Below are 21,389 nucleotides of genomic sequence, written 5' to 3' on the forward strand. Positions count from 1 at the left end.
ATTCAACAGTGCCAAAGAATGTTAAGCACCCAACTTCCAGTGACTAGAGAGCTGGACCATGAAGTCACACAGGCACGTTTTGAAAGAGCCTTCTATGCCAAGCTTTACACAGGAATGAATTAAGCCTCCCAGCACCTTTGTGAGATATGTATTTATTTACTATCCTCTTTTGACAGATGAGAACAGTGAGTCAGCAGAAGAGCCAGAAATCTCCTGTCTCTCTCTATGCTTAAACCACTAGATTGGGCAGGTCCCTTTTTGTGCCTTAATTCCTCCTTCCTTTCATTTAATATGTAGATACCTTTCCAATGTATCTCTTTACTGTTTTATACCCCGGTAAGCACCAAAGGGACTGTTCCATCCATTTTTTATTTCAGCACATAGCCAGCTACTGATCTTCTGGATAACTAGCTTTTACTGGTGTCTTCAGCAAGAGAAACTGCAGGTAGCAGATTGTTATTGAGGCAAACCTGTTGGGAGAGATTATTTGCAAAGCAGTGAAGTGCTAAAAAACATATTTAACCTAATAGCTGAAGTATGAAATGTCCTTCTATCTGGATTTATAGGTAGTAACTAGTCCAGGAGGCGTTATAAACACGCATACAGGGAGCTCTAGGAAAAAGTGGCTCGCACAGAGCAGTTTGGCTCGGTGACAGCGGGGGGAGGATCATGCGCACAGACCGGGGAAGCGTCAGGAGCGGAGAGAGAGAGAGACAGCAGGCTTTGCAGTTTCTCTATTTCAGCAGGAGGAGGAAGGACCCTGGGAAGATTGTAGGGCGCCGCAGGCGAGAGAGAAGGAGGGATGGGAGAGAGATGGGGTAGCCGCTGGGGGCGGAGGAATGAGGGTGTGTGAGCTCAGGGGAAAGAAGAGGAGGACGTTGGAAAACAAACAGTCATTCGCCTCGGACCAAAGGAAAAGCGAGTGGATGGCTCGGGCTGCAAAACAACTTGGTGCTGCATCAGGCTGAGCCGGGGAGCGCGGCAGGGAAGGAGAAAGCTGCCAGCCTGCCACTAACGGATTTGCCTGCATGTGATTGAACCGAGCCAGCGCCGGAAAGAGACGGAGGAGGGTGGGGGCTGCGCGGAGGGGCGAGGGTGGGGGTCAAAGAGGAAAAGTGTGAGGCTCGTGGCTGGGGAGCGGCAGAAGTGATGAGAAGACAAGCGGCGCGGCTGGGGGAGGCTGCTCGTGCTGCCGCGCTGTGCCCGGAGGCTGGCTGCCGCTGCCATTCCTGTGGGTGGCCAGGATTAAAGAGCCTCAAGTGCCCCACACCCCCTCGGCTGCGGCTGCTTCCTCCTCTGCCTGGACCATGGAGACTTTAAATGGCACCAGCCCCAGTGAGCCCCTCAAGCAGCCGCAGCAGCAGAGCCAGCACCACCCCTACAGCGAGAAGAAGCGACTGAACCGAGCCCCTTCCCCAGCCAGGCCCTTCCTCAAGGATCTCCACGGCCGGGCATCCTCCGCCAAGCCCCCGCCGGTGCCTCCCAAATCCCCCAGCCTCTCGGGGAAGCCGCCGCAGCCGGGCCCCTCGCCCCAATCCGCCGGGCTCCTGGCCACCCAGAGCCGCCTCTCCAGGCGCAGCGGCTCGCAGGGCGCCAAGGCAGCGGCAGCCGCTGGGGCGGGCGGGCGAACGGGCAGCGCCAAAGCCGCCCTGTGGAGCAAGAAGGCGTCCCGGGCCCAGGAGCAGGGGGGCGGCAAGGCCGGGGCCAGGCAGGAGCCGGGCCACCCGCCCGGCAAAGGCAGGAAGGGGAAGAGAAGCGCCCCCTTGCCGCAGGGTGGCTCCCTGGCCCCGGCCGCCGCGCCCGGACTGGGCAGCGGCCATGCGGCTCCGGCCAGGCTCAGCCACACGGACAGCAGCTCCGACCTGTCCGACTGCCCCTCCGAACCGCTCTCCGACGAGCAGCGCCCGGCCCAGGCCGCCAGCAGCGACGCCGAGTCCGGCACCGGCTCCAGCGACCGGGAGCAGCCGCCGCCGTCTGCCCCGGGCCGAGCGGGCACGCCGCTGCCCGGCGCCAGCCAGCCTCCCCCGGAGAGCAGCGCCGCCGCGGCGCGGCCCGCCCCGCCCTGCAGCCCGCAGCCCGCCTCGCCCGCCCCCGGGGCCAGCCCAGGCAGCGCGGCGGGAGACGCGGCGAGCTGGGGGCGAGCCGCGGAGAGCGCGCCCGGCCCGGGGGCCATGCGGCTGGGCAGCCGCGCGCCCGCCCCCTGCCAGCGGGCCGAGGAGGAGGAGCTGCTGCGGGAGATCGAGGAGCTGCGCTCGGAAAATGACTATCTCAAGGTAGAGCCCGCCGGGGGGGAGGAGGGGCAGGGGTGGGATGGGTTGGCGGGAAGGCGCCTCCCCCTCCCCAGTGACTAGCGGTGGAGCAGGTGCACGTGGCTGGGTGGGGCTGGAGCTGGAGGGGGTAGGTGGCAATTGTTGGATGGGCATTTTCCTTCTGCAGGTCGGGGGGGGGGGGTGTGAGGGGTCTGGAAGAATGTTTACAGTGGGAGTGCTGTCCTCCACTGAGCTTAACTGTATATAATGGAAACCAGCAACACCCGCACCCAAGGCCCCGCAGCTGTGGTGGGGTGGATGGGCCAAGGGGAGTGTTCATTGAGCCTATGGAGATCAGTAGCTAAGCGCTTGGCAGTCAACTAGTTGGCAGTGCCGCAAAAACTGGCACTTAAGGATATACAGGGGCCCTGACTGCTCTGATCCTTTGTCTCCAGTACAGTTCTAAGCACTGCGGTAGGCTGGATAAAACTTTTGGAAGATGGGGGTGTGTGGATGGCTTTGTTTTGAGTCTTATAAAATCTAGTCTTCCATAAAAGGCCTGCTGGACAGGGAAATCTGCTGAAAGGAATCCAGTACATTTCTCCCAAGTCAGCCTGCTGCAACAGAAACCATAAGGAGTAGATTCTTTAATTCAGATGCAGTAATTGTGTTAGTCAAAATTCAGAAGCTATTTTTCTGAAATCTAACAGTATTTTTAAAGTCAGCATCTCTTGGAAGAAAATCACCCACCAAATCAAAATTCCGGTTTTACTTGTTATATTCACCAAAGCCTTTAAAATAACATGGAAACACAGAAGGGCTATGTCTACACTGCCAGCTTCTTGCAAGGAACTGTTTTGCGCAAGAGCTTGTCCACACTGCCATGTACTTTTGCGCAAGAAATGTTCTTTTGTGCAAGAGTGTCCATGGCAGTGTGGACGCTCTCTTGTGCAAGAAAGCTCTGATGATCATCTTAGCCAGAGGGGTTTCTTGCGCAAGAAACCCCAGTTGCCCGTCCACATTGCCTTTTGCGCAAGAGCTCTTGCACAAGAGGGCTTATTCCTCGTGGGGAGAGGAAGAACTCTTGCGCAAGAAGCCCTTTGTTCCGACACTTTAATGTAAATTTACTTGCGCAAGAACGCGCGTGCAATGTAGACGCTCTCCAAGTTTTTGTGCAAGAACAGCTGTTCTTGCGCAAGAAGCCTGCAGTGTAGACATAGCCAAGAAGTGCATGAGTATTTGACCTTTCGTCAGTAGTGTGAAGATCTCCCTTCAAGCTGTGCCATGTCAAAGCTAAAAAAGGCAGCCAAGGAACAAATAATGCATGTGATCCTGTTTCTCTATAAAAGCCTGATTTGTGCAGTCTCTGGATGCATATAAATCCAAGGCAGCTTGCACTGTAAGGCTGTTAGGTTTAGCTGGTGTGTGATATTTCAACAAGCCCCAAACTTCCTTTGTATCCAGAGCATTATGCTTTCTCTGTTGAATGTAAATATTATGCCTTCTAGGAAATACCTTCCTCAGTTTAACCTTCTTAAACTTTTCCCCTCCTCACACTTGAAATAGAAGCAATGGCTTAGATTTATACTGCGTGTTCTTATATTGCTTTATTATAGCAAACTCAAGTCAGTAATTGTGAAGTACTACCAGGTTCTGGCTGAGATCAGTTGCTAAGGGAATATTTACATTATTATCCTAGTGTAAAAATACATTTTTTTATTAATTCTGGCCTTCCCACTTTATTTTCTTTCCAAAATACAGAGAAGGTTTGTCTAGCTGTGAATGCTACTGAGTTAACTGATCTGCTGGAATGTTTAACAGGACATGTGCATCTGTATGATCTTTTGGCGCGGCAAAGAGACTACATTCATAGAGATCTATAAATAAAATAAACTGAGCTAATTGGGTAACTCCACATATTGTACACTATTTTTGGTGGATACAGTCTTTGTTCTGTGGTTTCACAAAAGTCTTATCCTGCAGGCTTTTCTCAAACAAAACTCCCATTGAAGCCAGTAGAGTTTTACCTGAGTAAGGATAGGACCACAACAGGGCCCATAGAACAGGTGGATTGGGTAACCTTGAAGAAAGAAGGATTATACGTTAGCAGAAAGAGGGAAAAGAATTATAAAACTTAGTGATTTGATTAAGGGTAGGCCTACACTTAAAACACTGTGCTGATACAGTTGCACACTGTAGTGCTTTAGTGAAGACACTATGGCTATGTCTACGCTACAGGGTTTTTGCCGTTTTTGCGCAAAAACCCGCGGAACGTCCACACCTCAAGTGCGTTTTTGCACAAGAAAATTTACAGTAAAATGGCAGAACTAGGGCTTTTTGTGATGTAGGTATACCTTTTTCTAGGAGGAATAAGTCCTTTTTGCACAAGAGTTCATGCACAAAAAGGTGTGTGTGGATGCTCAACAGGGGTTTCTTGTGCAAAAAGAGCCTATCAGAAAAAGCACAGGTGTGATGGCCATTCTGTGAAAGCCATCAAAACTTTCTTGCGCAAGAGTGTCCGTGCGGTGTGGATGCTCTCTTGGGCAAAAGCACATCGCTTTTGAGGTGTGGACACGCTTTTGCGCAAGAAGTTTTTGCGGAAGATCTCTTCTGCAAAAAGCTTCTTGCACAAAAGCCTTGCAGTGTAGACAAAGCCTTTGACAACAGGAGAGCTCTCATTGGCTTAGTTACTGTCACTCAGGGAGGTGGATTAACTATGTCAATGGGAAAAACTCCTGCCATCTTAGCACTGTCTACATGGGGGCATAGACTGTTATAACTATGTTGCTCAGAGGTAAGTATTTTTACACCCCCGAGTGATGTCATTTAGACTGATATAGGTCTGATCTAGGAGACAGGAAATAATTTTCATCATATAGCAAAAAATTAACATCAGAGTGCCTCAACGTTTGGTAGGTCCAGTGTTATTTATGTTTTGGAAAGGGAAGAAAGCAGTGAAATAACTTGCAGATAAAACTTAAAATACAACGAATAGTCTAGCAGCACCTTAAAGACTAACGAAACATGTAGAAGATATCAAGCTTTCGTGGGTACAACTCACTTCATCTACATGTTTTGTTAGTCTTTAAGGTGCTGCTAGACTATTCGTTGTATTTTAAGTTTTATCTGCAAGTTATTTCACTGCTTTCTTCCCTTTCCAAAACATAAATAACACTGGACCTACCAAACGTTGTTTTCTTAAGTTTTTCCAGTTACAGATTAACTTGGCTACATCTCTGAAGCTTTAAAACTTGCAGATGTCACACATTTGTTAGGTTATTCAGGTCCAAAGAGAACTGAGAGGAATTAGGGGAATGGGTAACATAAGGGCAAATGAAGTTCAGTATTGAAAAGTAGAGGGGGAAATTCATCACTCGTACTGCTTACTGGGTTCTAAATTAATTGTCAACTCAGGAAAGATGCCTGAGCATCATTGTAGACAACTCAGTGAAAACCTCTGCTCAATATGAAGCTGAAAAAGCAAACAGCATATTGTTCAGGAATAACAGAAAACATGTAAAAACTTAAAAAACAACGAATAGTCCTGCAGCACTTTAGTGACACAAAAAATGTAGATGGTATCATGAGCTTTTATGGGCACAACCCACTTCTTCAGATGAAATACTTAAGCTAAATCAGTGGTGCAGCTGCATCTGGAGTACTGAGAGAAGGACTGGTCACCCTTTCAAAAACTGCTGCAGAATTGGGATTGGGACAAGAACAAAGGGCCAAATGGGAGCATTCTGGAAAAACGTTTGCATGAAGAAAGATGGAACAGAATGGGATTATTTTAGAAAGGAGGTAATGGGTCATGATCAGAATATATAAATAATGAATAGTCTAGAAAATAAATATTGGATTTCTGGTCTCTCTGTCTCTGAACACAAGAATGGAGGGACATTCAGTTAAATTGAATGGACAATTTAGAAGCAATAAAAGGAAATACATTTCCTTTTAAGTAATTAACTCTGGAACTCATTGCCAGAGGATGTTTTTAAGCCAAAACCCTAGCACTATGGGGAAAAAGGGAATTGGTCACTTATATGGATAAGGATATCCAAAGTTAATGCTAATAAATTTTGGAAAGTATATTCCACTTCATGCTTCAGGCTTTAAGACAATCAGTAGCTATTGAGGATTAAAAAGAGATTTAACATGGGGAGGTAGGGGACAAATTATCATACATCTTCTTACTATGAAGTTTTTTGCACATTCCTCTGCAGCATTGTCAGGGATAGGTGACTGGATGAGATGGATCACGGATCTGATCCAGGAAAGCAATTCCTACATTAAAAAAATCAGTTCACCATCATTTCACACTACTTCCTCTTTGTGATAGTTGTAGTCTTGTGTCCTTCATTTTGAGTTATCACCTCAGAAGCTTCCTACTCTGCTTGATTTGAACATAACTTTTCAACAGTGTTTTCATAAAAACATTTTCCCATTATAAAAATCAGAAGTATAATAATATATAGTGATCAGCTAGCTAGGTTTTTTTTTAATTTCTGTCCAGTCTCTCTCTCTCTCTCTCTCTCTCTCATATATATATATTAATATATCATAAAAAACTTAAAATGCTTCTTTCCCTTCTGATAAGTTTTGCATTGAGATATCTTAATAGGAAGCAGCAATGCTAATGCTAAAGATGTCTCCTGTATTCTAATATTCAGATTTCTTCTGCATTCTAATGTATTTTTTTCCCTCTCTTTAACTGAAGGTGGTTTAGATAATAATGGACAAACTGTTAGCCACAGATGGACAAATGATGACATTAATCCCAGAAGATGCAGTTAATTTCTTGATCAAATTAATATGCTGAATTCTCTTGTGTGTAGTCCAGAAGGCAAGGCCAGCCATCACTATACACTCACCCGTTTGCCTCCTACCAGCTGAGACATGGCAGTTAGTGCTGATAATCTGAAGGATTGTTTTGGATGCTAACGTGATATATAGTATATTTTAAAAACGGCTTTGAACCAGGGTCCCATTTCAGCCAGATTTATTAAAGTACTAAACATAAATAGAAATGGGGAAAAAAAAGGTGAACTTCTAGTTATACTTTTGAAACTCCATCTTCTTTTTTTCCCTCCAGCATGCTGTACACAGCCTTTTGCTGAATAAAGTGCTGGTCCTGCAAAGAGGAAAGCATGCACTTAACTGGAAAAACACTTCAGCTTGTGTCAGGTGGTATAGCCCCACTATACCAGTTTAACTATGCCAGTTTTCACCCTCTGAGGCTCTGGCCCCAGGAGTACCAACATGTAAAGTTAAGCACGTGTGTAAATCTTGGCAGGATGAAGATCTAACCACATAATCTCACTGCTGTACCCCATCTTTTACCTCTTCCCCATCCAAGGCTATCAGTATCCATGCTAGCACCCCACCCCCTTCAGAGGGAGCGGCTGCTCCACAGGGAAGGGGGCTGAAGCTGTTGGAGACAGGCAGTTGCCAGCTCTCCCAGACCATACAGACTGGAAATGGTTTGCTGCAATGGTGTCTGTCTGGGACAGTTGCAACCCTGGAGAAGGGCAGGAAGAGAGGTTCACCTTAGAGCCTCAGGGCAGTAGGTGGGAGGTGGTGAAAGGGATGGGCAGCATGAGCACCAGTCTGAGGAGCAGCAGCCTGAGATGCTGTTGGCCAGAGAGAAATGGCACTTTGAAGGGGAAATTGCTACTTCTTTCCAGCCTCTGGCTGCCCCCTGCTCCTTCGGAGTCCTGCTTGCCCTCAACTGGTGAGTGGAGGCTGGGCATGGAGCCCACAGGGAGAGGGGCAGCTGAAGGGCCACCAGAGCCCCGGTGCTGAGCCCCTGGTGGGAGTAGCTAGGGGCTGGAACAGAGGCTGTGGCCTTGGTGCTAAACCTGTGGGGGGAGGGCGGGATATCCCAAGGCCTACACACCATAGGGCACCATTAAATGTGGTGCCCCAAATTTAGTGCTGCCTTACACAGCTGCATATGCCTAAGGACAACCTGTCCCCATCCTTTGAACGTTGTTTAAAACTTGATTGTATTCTTAGAGCTTGTCTGAGGTCATGAGCATAAGGGGTATGTGATTTCTGAACTGTACTAATATGTTGCATATGAATTGGTGCATGTAGATCCTGCTGTTACACACTAAAAGTTCCCTAGTGCAAACAGAATTGCATTAAAGAACACTAGAGAATCTTTATTGTGCACCAATAGAGTCTACATGGAGTAGTTAATGCACAACATGTTAGTAATCACCCCTCTCCCAGGAGAGCATCTTACTTCACCATGTAGAAAAGCCCATAAGACATCTATCACACTTCTGCGTGTTATAAACCAGTAAATAATTACGTAGAAAAGCAGTTTTTAAATTTACTAATGTAAAAATGCACAAAACCAGAAATCTTATATTTCATTATTTCCTCAATGAATTAACCTTCACATGAGCACATCAAGAAGTGCAAACTGTAAGATTAAAAAAAGGGATTTTTGTCTTGTATTTTAATTAAAGTTCGATTAAATCTTAAACATATCATTTCCTCTGACATCAGACTGGTTTATTACACCAACAATCCTTAAGACTTCATTTAACACTCATAGTATACTAGGTTATCATGACCCAATTCTTTTATAGAGATGGCATTTCGAAACTGTCTCATTTTCATGTGTTTTAGCAAGCATTTTTGTCTAGGTAGTTTTATTTAATCTATATGGGTATGTCTACACTAGCCACCCTTGTTCAAACTAGGGTGGCTAATGTAGTGATTCGAATTTGCAAATGAAGCCCGGGATTTAAATATCCCAGGCTTCATTTGCATGTTCCCGGGCACTGCCATTTTTAAATGCGCGGTAGTTAGAACTACCTGCCCGTGGCTACACGCGGCATGGGCTAGGTAGTTCAAATTAAAGCTCCTAATTCAAACTACCATTACTCCTCACTGCAATGGCTTCCTGGCTTCCTTCCTGTGCCACAAGTGGGGGTGGAGAGTCCTGGGCTGCGCACCAGCACTGATTTCCCAGGATGCGTGCGCACTGCTCCTCCCCTCCCCAAACAGCTGACGTGCTTCCTGAAAAGCCGGGTCTGGCGTTTAGCTGGGGACTTACTTCCCCATGCTGCCTGCCTTCCTTCCTGTGTGGGGGTTGAGGGTAGGAGTCCTGGGGCTGCATGCCAGCTCCAACTCCTCAGGAAGCATGCCGGCTGTCATGGGGAGGGAAGGAGCAGCGTGCGTGTGTCCTGAGAAGTTGGAGCTGGTATGCAGTCCTGGGACTCCTACATTCCCCCCCCCACCTCCTCCCGCACAGGAAGGCAGGCAGGAAGCATGGAGAAGGAAGTCCCCAGCTGCGTGCCAGATCCAACTTCTCAGGAAGTGTGCAAGCTGTTGAGGAGAGGAGGAGGAGCGTGCGTGCTTGCTGAAACGCTAGACCTGGCGTGCAGCCACAGGGTCCCCAGGTACCAGCCAAGCTGTCCCTGTTCTCTCCCCCGGCCAGACCCCCAACAGCACCGTGCCCCATGCCCAGACCCCCACCAGCACACTGACCTCTGGCCAGACTCTCTTCTGCACCCTGCCCAAGCCCCCACCAGCACCCTGCTTCCTGCCCCCTGCCCAAACCCCCACCAGCATCCTGCCCCTTGGCCAGACACAATACAGCACCCTGCTCCTGCCCCTGTCCAGATCCCCACCAGCACCCTGCTCCTTGGCCAGACTCCATCCAGCACCCTGTCCAGACACCATCCTGCACCCTGCCCCTGCCTTGCCAGAAACCCTACCACCTGGCCAGACACCATCCAGCATCCTGTCCCCTGGCCAGACCCACACTAGCCCCCTGCCCCTGCCCCCTGGCCAGACACTCACCAGCAACCTGCCCCTTCCTCCTAGCCAGATACCCACCAGCACCCTACTCCTGCCCCTCCCTCCTGGCCAGACACCTACCCCCAGCTTGTTTCTGTACTCTATTTTCCACCCAGATTCTGCACCCCCATCCCTATCCCACTCTGGACTGGCCCAGGGGATACAGCATTCACCTGGGGAGCACAGGGGCGGGGGTGAGCTTGATCCCATCCTTCCTGGGACCGGCTGAACAGCTGCCCCAGGGATTGAGCAACGGAGCCAAAGGCAGGCTTACTCCTGCCCTGGCCCTGCACCACTCCTGAAAGCAGCTGGCATGTACAGCAGTGGCTCCATGTGCTGCCCCTTATCTACAGGCACTGACCCCACAGCCTCCGCTGGCCATGGTTCTCCATTATTGATCAATAGGAGCTGCAGGAATGGTGTCCGCAGGCAAGAACAGTATGCGGAGACCCCCTGCTCTGACTTTCTCAGGGGCTGCAGGGACACGCCAGCCACTTCCAGGAGCACAGTTACCACAGGGTTAAACACTCCAGCCCTGTCTCTCACATTGGATCCCTCATTTTTGGCCCCACCTTAGAGTGTAGAGGGCCCCACAAATTCCACTAACCCTGCAACCCCAGAAGAGTTAATCTGTCCTGAGGCCTTGAACCTCAGTCCTTTTACCCCCCTCCTCCCTTCCATGGGACTGGAGTGCCAGGGGAGTGAGGTGTCTCAGTTGAGGCCACATCAGTGAGGCTTGAGTTGTGGTGTGGAGGGGTTGTTTTTTTGCATCTCACTTGTTTCACTGTGTATCAAGTAGCATAATTTGAAAATGCCTTGAATGTTGCTACATTGTAGGCTAGTACAGACTGTTCTCACAAACAGCATACGCCCTGAACTAGCACTTACATTCTGAGATGAATGTCTTGCTTTTTCTTTCTTAGTGTTTCTTAGCAGTGATTTGTCATTGGAAAATGGGGATATTCCTGGGTGAGAATATTTATTTCTGTTTAAAATTGCAGTATGTAGGGCATGGTTATGCTACACTTCTCAACTTTTAGCTTCTTTTACATATTGTGGGTTTTAAATTGAATGCTTGTTCTGGATCACATGTTTGAAAATGACCTGCGAAAGTGTTTGGATCAATATATTTCCCATGGACTATATAGCGTAGTTTCACTGAGGGTATGTCTACACTACCCCGCTAGTTCGAACTAGCGGGGGGTAATGTAGTCATCCGCACTTGCAAATGAAGCCCGGGATTTGAATTTCCCGGGCTTCATTTGCATGAAGCTGGCCGGCGCCATTTTTAAATGCCGGCTAGTTCAGACCCCGTGCCGCGCGGCTACACGCAGCACGGACTAGCTAGTTCGGATTAGGCTTCGTGGAACGAGGCGTACAGCTAGTTCGGATTAGAAACCTAATCCGAACTAGCTAGTCCGTGCCGCGTGTAGCCGCGCGGCACGGGGTCTGAACTAGCCGGCATTTAAAAATGGCGCCGGCCGGCTTCATGCAAATGAAGCCCGGGAAATTCAAATCCCGGGCTTCATTTGCAACTGCGGATGACTACATTACCCCCGCTAGTTCGAACTAGCGGGGTAGTGTAGACGTACCCTGAGAGACTTAGAGTAACTTGGTGTGTGTCATAGAATCTCTGAAAGGCAAGAATGATCAGAACTGATCTGACTAATCTTTTTGTTTAGAAAGGGTTACAAAGGTTAGTAAAGCAAAGGTTATTTTGGTTTCTCATTGACATGCCCCTTTCCACACCAACTATGCATTAGTCATGTGGCAGAAAAGAGGTAATAACCTTAGACTTCAAAATAATGTGAATCATTTCAGACACAGGATCAGTCAGCTGTTAGAATGTAATGTCAGTTTGATAAACAATGGCAGTAGGTCCATGTCCCTTGTTAGCCACAGCTGTGGCTATGCTGAAAACATTTAATTGTCCAGGGGGCAGCCAAGTGGATTATTTGTATAATGTGACAGACAATAGTTTCTGTCTGTAGGTTTTACTAGATTATAATAATATTCTAGCACTGGCCAGATGACTACTCCAGCTGTTCAAGTGGTAGCAGTTACGGAAACGTACTGAAACAGTAATAGCTCTGATTATTTGAATAACATATATAACATATATAAGCTCACAAATGCTTAATTCTGCTTTCTGTTTTCTACTGTGGAAAAGCAAAACTCCACTAAAATCATATGTATTAATCACAAATTGTCAGAATGCTAAAATTGTGATGTACAACCAACATACAGTATGATATTGTAATACTACTTAATCACAAATGATATCAACAGCCCCCCACCTCCCTCTTCAATCGGTTAACCAGTTACATACAGTAATATGTTCAACTAGTTAACCAATTAAATGGGATTTTACATCCCTACAAGATAGGTAAGGTAATAGCTTTTATTGGACAATCTTCTGTTGATGGAAGATGCAAGCTTCAGAAGTTGGTCCACTTAAAGTTGGTCCATATACTTTGTCTGAATTTGCATAATGACATTATGAAAGATTTAATATTTGAAAATGGGAATGACATTAATTTGCAAATCATGAATATTTTTAAAAATGTGACCTCTATTAGGGACTACACAAAATGTATGTAGTCACTAGAACCTCAGCAGTTAATGCTATCTTTTTTCACTGATTTAATATATAACCTCCTAATTGCAGAAGAAATATTGTTATAAGCATACATTGTTTCCTTTTGCTGGATATTTAATAAGTTACTTGTATATTTTTCAATATGAATAATTAGTAGGTCTGTTTAATCACAGTTAACTCATACGATTAACTCAAAAAAGAATTGTGATTAAATAATTAATTGTGATTAATCCAGTTTTAATCACACTGTTAATGGAATACCAACTGAAAGTTATTAAAGACTTGGGCTATTTTTTACATTTTCAAATATATTGATTTCAATTGCTATACAGAATACAAAGTATATAGTACTTACTTTCTATTATTGCTTTTTATTACAAATATTTGCACTGTAGTCTAGGAACAGAATAACAAATGGATGATCAGATACACTTTGACTTTCGTACTTGTGAGTAAGAAAGAGTAAATGAAGTTCTTGGTTTATAAAGTTGTGCCTGGTTAGCAGGCATAAGAGGCAAGGGGAGGCCATGCCTTCCCTGGGCCTTAGTACTCAACCGCTTCCGTCTTCCTATCCCTAGTCTAGTATGACACTTCCTGCAGGATCCCACTGAAGGCTCTGAAGGAGATCTAAGTAATTTAAATGTGAAAAGCTTCAGAGGGGTAACTGAGTTTGTCTGTCCAGGATAAACTTAAAAGTTAAAAACACTTTTTGGTTCTGGACATCTAGCACTTGGGTCATCTAAGAAGTGGGCTGTGCCCACGAAAGCTCATGATACCATCTACATGTTTTGTTAGTCTATAAAGTGCTACCAAACTATTTGTTGTTTTTTAAGTTTAAAGGTGAAAAGCACTCCAGCTTGCCAGACCTATTAGCATAACATTAAATCTGTGAAAGTGTCATCAAGTGGTAACAAAGCCATTTAACAAGCATGAGGTATACTGTCAGTTTCTGAATTTAGTGACAAAATAGTTGTGCATTACTGTAATATAACTACAGGACCTTAGTTTAAAATTTGCTTTAAATATGTTGTTAGTTTATGTCTGAAGATTATAAAATCACATCTCTTAAAAAATGTTTGCATAGATTTTTAGATTCACAATCTGAGTATTCAGCTTTAGCCTTAAATGCTTGGTTCTTCAGACATATAGGTTTTTAAATAAATTCTTATTTAAAATACAGATTTTAATTTTAATTACTATAGTACAAAAGATTGCTTCCAATGTCTTTCTGTCATTTCTGTAATTTTTCTCCCATCATACCCCCCTGGTGGAGAGCACTAAGCAGGGATGGGGAACCTAGCCCTTGGGCTGGATCTGGCCCCTGGTTTGCCTTGATCTGGCCTGTGAAAACTTTGTTATGAACTCACTAAACCACTCTGGTAGATTAATTTAAAATTATGTCTTTGTTTCAGTGTGTGGAATGATTTACTTTATGAAGACCTATGTAGGGTGACCAGACATTGTTTTTAAAGGGACAGTCTCATATTTAAGTCCTCATGCGAATGTCCTAACTTTTTCTTGAAAAAGGGAGAATTGTCCTGTATTTTCTGTCCTCCACCCTGCCTAGTATAGATAGATCTTGCTGCTGGCTGGATCCCTGATTGCCAGCCACCTATGCATCAGTAGTGAGCGGCAGTGTCCAGTGACTGATGATAGTGAGTGTGCAAGGCTGCGGAGGGGGGAAATGCAGTATGTGGGGCTGGCCAGCCACTCACCCTCCTGGTCCATCAGGGTAACCCGAATGAGTGCTGGCCCTTGGCCAGCATGGTCCCACCCCTGTTTCCAGCCAGCATTGGTTGTGAGCTGCGTTGGCTGATGAGTGAGGGTAGGTACCAGGTGGCAGCCGGTTGTGTTCCCTCTGCTGCCCACTCATTTTTGTGTTTATGTGTTCCCTCTCTTGCTGTCTTCTCCTTGCTTTTCCCCTTCACCCTCCCCAGCCCCACTGCTCTTCCATATCTCCCGGTGGGGCATCCCACTCCCAGCACTGTCTGGGGGACCAGTTGCTCAACAGACCGCTCAGCTCACCCACAGCCTGGACAGCAGGCTTTCTCCTTCCCCTACTGCTTCTGGTTGAGCCGGTGCCATGGGAGAACCCAAGACCCTCCAGCCTGAGGTGCTGGTCAGGAGGAGTCGAGCCCTGCAAGTGTGAAAGCCCCAGACAGTGCTGGCAAGGGGAAGCTTCGCTGTCCCTCAGCTAAGCTTTAGAGTGGGGGGAGGGGAAGCCGTTTCCAGCCTGTTAATCTGCTGAATCTGCAAGCTCCACAGCAATCCCTGAGGCAGGGGCATAGCAGCCTCTTCACCCATGCCTGTTTCCTTGGGAGCTCTGGGTTGCTTCATTGCCTAGGGCCTAGGCACCCTCCTCTGGCTGTGATCACTGAAGCCCTTACAGTCAGGTTCCCTGGACTTCTGGTGCACAATGCATCCTTAGGACTGAACCCACTTCCTGCCTCCCAGCTGCTGCGCTGGCAGGAAGAGATTATGTCAGTGGCCAGCAGCAGCCTGGAGCGGTTAGCTGTCTTTCAATGCTGCAGGGACAGAAAGGACACACTGCTTTCAGCAATGTGAGTGGGAAGGGGGGAAAGAGAAGAAAAGAGCTCTGCACAGACATGGGCCAGCTCATCCTGTCCCCACTCTTGCTTCCAGCTGCAGCGGAAAAACTGCCATCCCTTCCCTCTGCACAGTACTGAAAGGCTGCTGCTGGCCGCTTCGTAGCGTAAACCCTGCCAGAAATCTGCAGTGGGGCACATGTGACCCTGTGTGACCGCCCACACGTGTAGTCTCAGGAAGATGCATTGCCAGGTACCAGGAGAGATGGGTCCATCCTGGGGGCCCAGCCAAGCATGGAGAGCTGAGAGTTCTGGGCAGGGAGGGTTGTTTGTCAGTTGAGGAGGGCTCGGCGTTTCTACAGAGAATTCTTCCCGTATGTCTGGCTGGAGGATCTTGTCTAACTGATCACCATATTTGAGGTTGGGAAGGAATTTTCTCCCAGTCAGATGTGGGGAGTTACTTCCTCTGCAGTATGATGCATAGGTCACTTGCAAGTTTAAACCAAGGATGTTAAATAGCATGTAATTGACTAATCGAATAGTCAGTGCATTTTTGCACTGAGAACACGTAATGCAGAGGGCACCTCTGCCCCCTTGAAATGCTGTGGCTGACCCTGCGTTCCATGCAGCACCTCTGCTTTGAAGTACCGCCCTCTTCTCCCCCTGCTTACTGCCTCTATCTGATAGAGCAGGGTTTCCCAACCTATGGGTCGGGACTCAAATATGGGTCGCCATTACATTTCAAAAGGGTCACCAAGTGTCTCCCCAGGTGGCTCTGCCCTCTCTTCTCCCCCTGATTTTGAGTTGCCTTGGGTCACTAAGTCTTCCTGAATTGTCAAAATGGATCCCCATCTGGAAAAGGTTGGGAACTGCTCTGATAGATGCAGCAAGTGCGGGGAGGGGAGGAAGCGACTAGTTGACTAGTCCTTAACATCCCTAGTTTAAACTAGTATAAATGGTGGATACTCTCTAACTTGGAAGTCTATCTATCTATCTATCTATCTATCTATCTATCTATCTATCTATCTATCTATCTATCTATCTATCTATCTATCTATCTATCTATCTATCTATCTATCTATCTATCAATCATCAGGCCCCTGTGTAAGTCCTCTCCCTTCCCCCTCCCTTCCCTGTGGGCTGGCCCCAGGGAGAAGCTGGTGAGTGGGAGGTTATGTAGTGCCCTTTGTGCTGGGCCAGCCCTGATAGGAAGCCAGTGGGCAAGTCTTTTAGTATCCTAATAATGTTTGTTCACCCACAATAATAATGAAAACAAATGTTAATGAATATTCTATCCATCATTTACAACTATCTCTCAACCAGACTGAATCTTTTTCTTACATTGCAGAGTTTGGGAGCTATTAATATTCCGCCTCTTCTGTTCCTTTACCTTCGATGAGAACTGTCATGTTTTCCTCCACTGTCGTTTGATTAGTACCTTTAAAAACCTGGGCCATTATAGTTTCAACTGTAATTTCCACTTCTCTGAGTCTTTTTTCCATATCCATTGTCAGGATTACATATTGTCACTCTTAGTATTCATGACTTTTAAGAGGCTCCAGATAGAATTCCATCAAGCCATATAACCAAACCTTCAGGCTAGTTTTTATGGTACTGTATTAATATGTTGGGAGTTCTCCCCTTCCCCTCCCCCCCAGCTCTGCAAGGCTGAAATGCGCAGTGTAAAAAGGAGCTTCCTTTCTTATTTTTGGCTGTGATTTTTTTTTACACGTGTTTCAGCACCAAGTTTTCACTGAACATCGACTCTGATGTATGCTATTTTATAGTACACTATGATCAAGTTTTTAAAAAAAGGAGAGGGGGAACCATATGCTGACAGTCCATGGCTACACATCTGCTTGCACTAACAGCAGACTCTGCCCTCTAATCTCACACAAAACACTTGGTAAATAAAACCAGACTTTTAAATTAGCTTTGTTTGCAAACTCATAACTTGGATATATAAATGTAAATCATTTTGCAGGCTTAAGCATAGCTGCTATGATATAGCAGCAAATAACCTAAAGTCTCAGTTTATAGGGTAGGATTCTGAGCACTTTTGAGAAGAATAAACTGTAGTTGATCAATTTCTTCATTGAAAATGGACAAACATGTAGCTCTTCTGCATAAGCATACCTGCCTCTTTGCCACTGTTTTTGTTTACTTCATTGGGAGCAAGGCCAGACCCTTACTTTGGACCATGAAAGGATAACTTTTCTCCATAATTTGCAAAATCACATTCTGAAAACACATCTGACATTTGGATCTGACTTGAGATTTCAGAGTAATAGAACTTTAACCCTCAGCACCAACAGTTCCACTTTTTAATATTTAAAATAGATTGTCCATATTTTTTTTTTCATTAAGATGTGCAGTCTATCCCTTTTTTGCTTGTCTGAGGAGTGGTGCATTGATACAAGCTCCAGAAAATATGAGTGAAACATTTCTTAGGCTGTTCAAGTAGCAGTATCAGGGATAACTATGTGCAGAATATAGCTATTTTCCCACAACATGCTATGAAACCGACAAATCCCTTTTTAGTACATATTAGTAGAGGCTATCTTTTATTTTATCTATTTGTTTTAGTGCTGAATACTATGTGAAGACTTCTTTTCTTGTTCCCTTACATGGTCAGAAGTGTTTGTGCCCTCATTTGAAAACTGCACTCAAATGTATAACTCTGAAACTCACCACTGCTGATGTGCTGAAGATAAGCCCCTTTCTCATGAGAAAAATTAAGAGGGTGAGATCTAGTTTAAGAGGGTGAATTCTTGTTCATCCCAAAAGTTACATTTGAAAGAATTGACATCTTGTGAATTTATAAAAGAGTCCAGAGGCAAGCATAACAAATGAGGACTGGCTTGCACACTAAGAGCTCTGAGCAGAAATGCTAAGTGAATTTAATATGAGTAGTCTAGACTCTAGAGTAAACCAAAAGGTAGAGGTGGCTGTCTACAGAAATATAATTCACATCAGTTTGAGCAACTTTGTTGGAATCATGAGGATGGAGTGATTGAGGAAGGAGACTGTAGTCAACTAATAGTTGGCTAATAGTGGCCCCAAGAAAAGACATGGGTGACCATTGGCAGGAGGTTCTAGGTGTGAGAGTCTAGAGACTGGATTGCTTGAGAAGCTAAGAAAGGAAAAAGCCAAGAGTGGTTTGTAAGAAGCAGCAAAGTAGGCCCAGTTTTTTAGCTTCACTGTTCATTAAGGTCAAGTTAATCTGTCCATATCTGTGGGCAAGCATAGTTTGCTTTTGGTTTGACGTGTTCTATATTCTAGGGTACTGGGGACTGTTTAGTTTGCCTGGAATGGTTGTGTTAATGGTTGGGGTTGCTAGCTGGGATGACAGATTAATTTTCCAATTTGGGTTGCAATCAGTCGTTTTTGATAAGTGCATAATCCTTATAGCCATAATTAGTTTAACCCCTTTATTGGATTATTTGCTTCTGGGAAGCAGCCAGATTATTTAGAGGTAAGTACTGGATTGGATGAGAAGGAAGTGTAACAGGTGCTAGAACTGTTAGCTGTAGGTACTATTTGGGGTTCATGCCCAAAGGATGGGCTTTGGTTTTGGCATATGGAGTAAGGGCAAGAAGTCACAAATAGTGCCCATGTATTCTGTAGCAATGGATATCAGCCCTTGCCATGAAATTGTGCTTCAGAATCTGTCATTTAAAATTAAGTGATGTCTCTAACTCTTATGGTTGTGAAGATAATTTTAAGAATGTGAACTGACTCTGCACTGAACCAGCATAGTCTGTGAGCTGGTGAAAAGTCTTTAAACAAATAGTTCTACCATGTCTGAATGCCCCCGTTCATCTCTATGTTTTGTTAACTCTGAAATATAAAGATGCCAATTTCAAAATCGACACGTAAGCACATTGGTTGAAATATGTAGCTAATACATTAGCAAGCGGTCATCCTCAGGTTCCCATCCCCAAAACTGCTTGTGAAACCTCCAGTTTCCCTCCTCTTTAAAAAAACTCAGTGTTGCTATACATGATGGCTACGTCTAGACTGGCCCCTTCTCCAGAAGAGGCATGCTAATTTCTAACTTTGGAATAGGGAAATCTGCGGGGGATTTAAATATCCCCCGCGGGATTTAAATAAACATGTCCGCCGCTTTTTTCCCGGCTTGGGGAAAAGCCGGAAAAAAGCATCTAGACTGGCGCGATCCTCTGGAATAAAGCCCTTATCTTCCGTGCCTCCCTCCCTGCCTCCCTCTCTCCCTCACATTCAGGTAAGATGGTGGCCAGGTCAGGGCTCCACGCTCTCATCCCCGCCTCTACACATGGGGGCATAAGATTTGCTTGGGGAGGAAGCGGATGCCTCTAGCAGCCACTCCCCCTGCCTGCGCAGCTGATTTTTGCCCACCAGCGGCATTGGGACTGAGGTGGGGCAGGAGGCCCTTCCCACCCAGGTAAGATGGTGGCCTGGGGGTTCCATGTCTCCCTTTCTTCCCCCTCCGCCGCCACCTCTACCGCAGAGGGACACACAGTGCAATCATGGAGGTGACTGAGGAGTGTAAGTCATTGAGAATCAGTAGGTCGGAGGCTCCTAAGTGCCTCAGTCACTTGTGGAAATTTGTGACTTGTCAAAGGACACTGAGGAAGTTTGTGGCAAGACAGGGAATCCAACTCCATGGGAATTTTCCTGCTGACTGGAGGGGGGAGTTGGACATACTTGAGGAGCGAGGGGGCACAAAGGAGGAGGGGGAGTGCGTGCACTGCCAATGGCCACTGCCCTTGCTCATGCTGCAGCAATAGCCACGCTCCCTAGAGAGGAATGCGGGGATGGAGGGCAAAGGGATGTTGGGTGAGGGCGTGATGGGGTCATGGGGCAAGAAAGTATTGGTATGGGCTGTAGGGGTCTGAGGTTAAAGGTCAAAGGGCATGGGGTGTAGGAATGGGAGTCAAAGGGTGTTAGGCACTGGAGCAGTGGGCTGAGTTGGGGCTAGATAGACAGGTAACATTTTATTTGCATATTTATAAATAAATTATAAATTAATGGAGATTGCCTGTCTCCTAGAACTGGAAGGGACCTTGAAAGGTCATCAAGTCCAACTTTATTATTTGTATAATGAATATGCAGATATGGAAATAAAATGTTACTGGTCCGCCAAAAGTTTGTGAATGGACTTGCCGATCCACGATATAAATAAGATTGGGAACCACTGAACTAACCTGTGGCCATGCTTTCATTGCACTAGCAGCTGATGAGTTGTGTGCACTCAAGCCTTAGCCTACATCCCTTGATGGGCTAGCAAATTCAGATTAAAAAACACTCCCAAGGTTATTGTGTGTAAAATAGAGTTGAGTTAGTGGCAACACTCAAGTTATAACTCAAGTTAATTTTGCAGTGAAAGCAAGCCCGTGTTGTTAATAGAGTTAAACGAAGTTGGATATATCTTTTTTTGGCCAGGATGTTGTAAAGAGAACAGCACTGGTACTCATTCATTAACAAAGAGAAGATGGGAGATAAATTTAGTTTAAAAATTGGGAGAAATAAAACAATGTATACAGTTGGGCCAAAGGAATTCGTGAAATCATTTTCATTAGGTACAGTCAGGGCTAGATTAAACACACAGCTCTTAGCAGTGATTTAGAAATAAATATATTCATCTTGCCATGCTGCATGGGACTGCCATAGAACGTTGCGTCCAGAGTGGTTTATGTCAAATCTCTAAGCCCCACATTAGCGTGTCTTCCACTTGCTAGGGTAACTTGATAACTTTCAGTTGAGTTTGAGTTTCAAGGGACATGGCCCAGTATATGATTTTTATCTGGCACATGTGTGGCTAGCCCCTGTGTAGGCATCTTGAGTCTGGTTGCAAAGGTGAGGAAACAGGATCTCCCACCTCTTTTCTCCTGCTCAAGATGATCAGGATCCTATTGATGAGTATGTTCCCTGCTCCTCTTTGGGTTCTTGTGGATGTTAGATAAGTGAGAGAGAAGAAGGGAAGGAAGCATCATGGGAAGAGTTGGGCCAAACCCGTACCTTCCTACTGCCATCTTTGTTTGCATTTGAAAGAGGGGAAGTATACCCCTTTCAGGGACTGCGTAACTACCACACAATAAACGTCTCCTCAGAACTCCTGTCAGAATTTTGAGAAAGACCTGAACAATATTGTATTGTTCATGGTATCCAGAAGTCCCAAGCATAGTTAAATACTCATTT

General features: G+C 46.0%; 1 protein-coding gene across 3 annotated transcripts in view; it reads left to right on the plus strand.

The window, feature by feature from the left end:
• Window positions 1-683: 683 nt before the first annotated feature.
• Window positions 684-21,389, plus strand: part of MTCL1 (microtubule crosslinking factor 1) — a 167,702-nt gene continuing 146,996 nt past the window's right edge. For 2 of the 3 annotated variants that reach the window (XM_075920966.1, XM_075920967.1), the window contains exon 1: window positions 685-2,273. In XM_075920966.1, coding sequence (XP_075777081.1) covers window positions 1,308-2,273 — 966 coding nt within the window. In that variant the 5' untranslated portion in view covers window positions 685-1,307. Of the gene's footprint in view, window positions 2,274-21,389 lie in introns of all 3 variants that reach the window. The other variant, XM_075920965.1, reaches the window with a different exon arrangement.

This window comes from Pelodiscus sinensis, chromosome 2, assembly GCF_049634645.1.
Source record: "Pelodiscus sinensis isolate JC-2024 chromosome 2, ASM4963464v1, whole genome shotgun sequence".
NCBI classification, from domain to species: domain Eukaryota; kingdom Metazoa; phylum Chordata; order Testudines; family Trionychidae; genus Pelodiscus; species Pelodiscus sinensis.